The sequence below is a fragment of the Seriola lalandi genome, unplaced genomic scaffold (genome assembly GCF_002814215.2).
Source record: "Seriola lalandi dorsalis isolate HSWRI2012SDOR001 ecotype SW California unplaced genomic scaffold, Sedor1 jcf7180002049829, whole genome shotgun sequence".
In the NCBI taxonomy this organism is placed as follows: domain Eukaryota; kingdom Metazoa; phylum Chordata; class Actinopteri; order Carangiformes; family Carangidae; genus Seriola; species Seriola lalandi.
The window spans coordinates 1-4,712 of record NW_019520382.1 but is presented as its reverse complement, the minus strand read 5'-3'; the positions used below and the strand labels follow the sequence as shown (position 1 = coordinate 4,712).

The window sequence follows — 4,712 nt, the reverse complement described above, 5'->3', positions numbered from 1 at the left end:
TGCTTTCAACGCTGTATTGTCACAGTGCAGACAAATAAAACTTCTCTATTTTCTCTATTACATATTATCATACACATATATATTATAATAATACATTATATTATTAAATTGCCATCATCAAAATGAATACAAAGCAGGATGCTTTTTTAAAAGTAGTCAGAATTCTGTCACTTGTCCTTGCTGTATGCTTATTGCCACACTTCAATCTTTACCTCAGTTTGAGCCCAAGTGTACGCTGGAGCAGGTCTTCTACAGTAAATATCTCTTCAACAATAGTTTGATGCATATTTTCCTTAGTTATTTTTTTTTTTAAATTGCACCAACTGTGTCAATGATCTTGAGGAGAAATAAGCAAGTATCGGGATTGGGTGACTCATGTTATGGTAACAGTTTTTAGATTGTGAGGTGCAGCTTTTTGCAAGCATTGTCCCACTTTAGAATAATAACAACCGAATACATGCAGGGAGATAAAAATTTTGAATGTTTCACAGTGATTTCACATTTGTGTAGTATCTTATTGTGAATTTTTTGTTTAAAAAATCTGATTGTATTCAATACCCATTAGAAGAGAGTGACATATTTTTGAACATGTCTTGAGCTTGTGTTAACCACAGACCTTATTTCAGCCATTTAACCAAAAACCTATTAAAAAAACATATTGACTTTGGGACGAGGGGTACCTGAGGTGCTAAAATGCAAACTAATTTTCAGACTCATTCCTGTGACACTAATGGGAGAAAAACAGACTGTGTTTGTAGTTGGCTTTATATTGTTGCTCAAATGTACAGAAGGATTTGAATAATACAATGGTTGATAAATACTACTATTGATTAATTCATTATACCATTTTCTAATATAAAATTGTTAGGTCCTGGTTTTGATGGCAGAATAGGTGCTGAAGTCTGAAGTCTGGGTTTTCTTCTTCTTTGGTCTCTCTGATGTCTGACGGATTTCAAGGGCAGCATAACACAAGTTTTCATCCTAAAATGTAACATTGATCATTTAGAAAATTGATCATGTACTGATTTAATATTATGATATGCTGTAATACACTGTAGCCTACATGCTAAGCAACATACATTTATCACACTAGACATATTGATTTTTCATATTTGATAAAGCATAGGCCATTATTGATATCTTTTTTAAATAATTTTTTTGGGCCTTTTATGCCTTTATTGACAGTGCAGTAGAGAGAGACAGGAAATGGGGAGGCAGAGAGAGGGGGAATGACATGCAGCAAAGGACTGTCCGATGCGGGACTCGAACTGGGGCCAACTGCAGCAAGGACCTTAGCCTTTGCAAATAGGGCGGATGCTCAACCAACTGAGCTACTCAATGCCCCCATTATTGATATCTTACTAATTATTATTTTAGCTCATTATTAGGAGACAAGGTTGATAGCTATTCCAAACATGTTTTTGTTTGTAATATTAAAATGTTTCATATGAGAAAGATCTATTCATAAGATAAAACATTGAAATCACCTGGTTGTCTCTAGGTACAGACCTCCTGGTGTCAGATCTTTTCTTGTCAGCTTGAGGTTCTTTAGCTGCAAAAATGAATAAAGCATCATAACAACAAAACACACAATACCTTTAAGAGGAGGAAATTGTCTGAAGCCAGTTTCATTCTTGTCTGATAAAAAAATCTGATAGTGAAAAAAATTCCACATTAACAAGGTCATCTTAACTAGAATATGTAAAGAAAAGATAATCTAATCATCAAAACGATACAGTAAATTGAGAAAAGAAGGACTGAGTTTAGTACATGGCAGGTACCTTTTCTCAGACTGAGGTGATAAAGCAAGAGTGAGGAGAAGAGAGACGAGAGAACAGCAACAGCTGGACACAGAGAGAACAGCAGTGTCCAGCACACACCACAGTCTTGTGGAGTCTCGCAGTGATGAGGTTGACTGGTGTCTAGATCAAAAACAAGTTTTGTCAATTAGCATGAAGACTGCATCTTTGTGACTGAGCTCATCAAACTGCTTTTGTGTCCATTGATTGAAAATTGATCATTTTAAACCCACATATATACACTGATTTAATTTACCTTTGCAAATAAACTTTATTTTTTTCACATTTTTCATATTCATCCCATAATTAATATGAACCCGGCTTTACATTTCCTTGACATTTTCTATTTTGTAACTGTTCTAATGATTTACAGTATGTGGTATAGGCAGTATTGTATGGTGGACTGGGCTATGGCTCACATGTGTGATGATCAATTTGTGAGACAGTGAAATTATTTGTATTTATAATTTACAGATCAAAATAACTTAGACAGGAGTACTTACTAAGCAGGATCCTTGTTGTGACATTACCATATCTGTAAATACTTGAAACTCTTGCATCCACCTTGGTCTGTTCAGCTCCACAGTAGTAGAGGCCCTCGTCAGAATCGGTGATGTTCATGATCTGGAGGTCATAGGAATTCGATGACTGGTTTTTGACCAAATGAAAACGAAGGCCATGATTCTGAACATTGGAATCAATCCCTGAATTGCGTTCCAGCTTTAGAACAAGAGATGGCTGGTTCTCATGTGAACAGTTCCTGAACCATGCTATTTTGTATACTCCACTTGATGATTTTCTGTCACAGTAAAGCGTGATGTTGTCTCCTGGTGTGACTGTCACCACAGATGCTGATCCAGAGATCCATTCATGACTGGAGATAACAACTCCTGGAATACGAACATGATTACAAAAGCAGGTTAACATGTGACGGATGTTATAGGATTCCACATTATGTCAAATGCAGGTTCCTGCTAAGCAGAACAACACGAGAATCTTCTGTGTGAAATAATTTGGACAATTACAATTAAACTTTTTTAAAAAGTTAAGCGAAAGAATTACCTAAGAGACTGAACAGAAAAAGACACAGCATGTCCTTGATGATGATGACCTGAGATTGAAATGCAACGACATCCGTTTCCCTCACTGATGTTACTTATAACCTGCGCAGATATTTCCATTAAAGGAAATGTAAGCGCTGATTGGCCAGTTGAATGGAACATTTTCTTCTGTGGTTGTTTTCTGTTGTTGTGAAGCTGCGTGGTGATCTTACCATTACTGTGAGAATTAAACATTATCTCAAGTGAACCTACTGAACCTCCATCTGAGGTGGGGAAGGGTCTACACTGAGCCATACAAAATATACAGTAGCATTTGCTGCCTGAAAAGTGCATTTTATCTTGGACAATGAAGAAAACTGTAAATTGTTAAGCCTGCAACAGATGTGATCAGAAGAAGGAAAAACTACAAACCTACAATTCCATATTAACTTGGCAAGTTCCATCTGCTTTAGAAGATTATGTGATCCAATCCAAGCCGAGGGATTGTTTTGACAAATTAACCAATGCCATTCTGATTTCCACAGTGAAATCTTATGTCTTAATCATGACTGTAGAATGTTTCTTTTGTTTTTGTTTTTTTGTGCAGATGTCAGATTTTCACTGCAGCATAGTCTTCTGTCTCACCAGCATCATGATTGAGTTACCATACATGCTGTGTATAATGCATGTATATCTGGAGACTGCACTCTGAGGAAGACATTAACCTGATGATAATGAGGTTAATGATACCTGAATATGCCTAAAATAGACATGCAGATAAGGAAATTTGGTTACACATTCAAGATGAGTTGTAGCACTTAAGACACAAGAGGTCTCTTGTATTGCAGGAGTCCCTTGTAATTACTATTAGAGTATGATACAGTATGTAATTCCAGGCTGGCAGATGCTATTTTCATATATACTGTATGTTGTATGTAGAATATTTTTTTGTTGGATCTAGCAGCACGATGGTTTGGATCCTTTCATACTTAATATCAGAGCATATTAATATAAGAGCACACTGTTAGTGGGTAGTAATTTTTTGGTCAAATAGTAACATCCACTGCATAGAGACATTATAAACATACATGTAAAAGGAGGTGAACATCTCTGTCTACAGTTGTATTCTTTGGTGGACTTTTTTGGGATTGTTGTGGGCTAAAATACCTGATTTTGTGGCAGCTTTTCTTAAAAACAATGTTGAAATTTGCAATATTTTTCTGTTATCTGGGTTTATTTGCAATGAAACTGGTAGTTCTGAGTTCGAACCCCTGGCCTGGGTCCTTTCTGTGTAGAGTTTCCATGTTCTCGCTGTACCTGTGTGAGTTCTCTTTGGGTACTCCAGCTTCCTCCCACAGTCCAAAGACATGCACATTAAGTAATTTGTCAGATGTAATGGCTTAATATATACGATGACTTTTTTATGACTTACTATACAATGACTGCTCCTTGCCTTTCTATTCTATGGATTCTTATGCTATATTATACTTAGATTTTTTTATGATATACAATAGTATGATTTTTTATGCCTTATGATACTATGACTTTAAAGGACTTCCTATACTTTTATCTTTTTATGAATTACTATAAAATGACATTTTTTGCCTTAATATAATATTATGTTTGTATGCCTTACTATGACAATTTTATAACTTAATGTACTATGACTTGTTTGTGCCTTACCATACTTTGAATTTTTATGGCTTACTATACTATTGCTTTTTTAAGCCTTAATATACTATGACTTTTTATGACACTTTTAAGCCGTTTACTATGACTTTTCCTTCTCTACTATACTATGACATTTTTAGGATGTGTTCTATGCCTTACTGTAAAGTTTTTTGTGCCTTACTGTACTATAACTTTTTTTTTT

General features: G+C 35.3%; 1 protein-coding gene across 1 annotated transcript; it reads right to left on the bottom strand.

The window, feature by feature from the left end:
• Positions 1-314: 314 nt before the first annotated feature.
• LOC147819750 (uncharacterized) lies at positions 315-2,916 on the bottom strand. The gene is made up of 5 exons (XM_087171830.1): positions 2,862-2,916; positions 2,303-2,689; positions 1,782-1,922; positions 1,488-1,552; positions 315-981 (listed from the first exon to the last, which is right to left on the bottom strand). The coding sequence occupies exons 1-5, from the start codon at positions 2,890-2,892 to the stop codon at positions 865-867; spliced, it is 741 nt and encodes a 246-aa protein (XP_087027956.1). The 5' UTR covers positions 2,893-2,916; the 3' UTR covers positions 315-864.
• Positions 2,917-4,712: the final 1,796 nt, after the last annotated feature.

Bases quoted from the DNA above. Each gene is read 5' to 3' on its own strand.
- LOC147819750 (XM_087171830.1), bottom strand. From the start codon at position 2,892: ATGCTGTGTCTTTTTCTGTTCAGTCTCTTAG. The intron at 2,690-2,861 runs GTAATTCTTTCG...TTCGTATTCCAG, and splicing joins TTTTCTGTTCAGTCTCTTAG to GAGTTGTTATCTCCAGTCAT. The intron at 1,553-1,781 runs GTACCTGCCATG...TCATTTTTGCAG, and splicing joins TCACCTCAGTCTGAGAAAAG to CTAAAGAACCTCAAGCTGAC.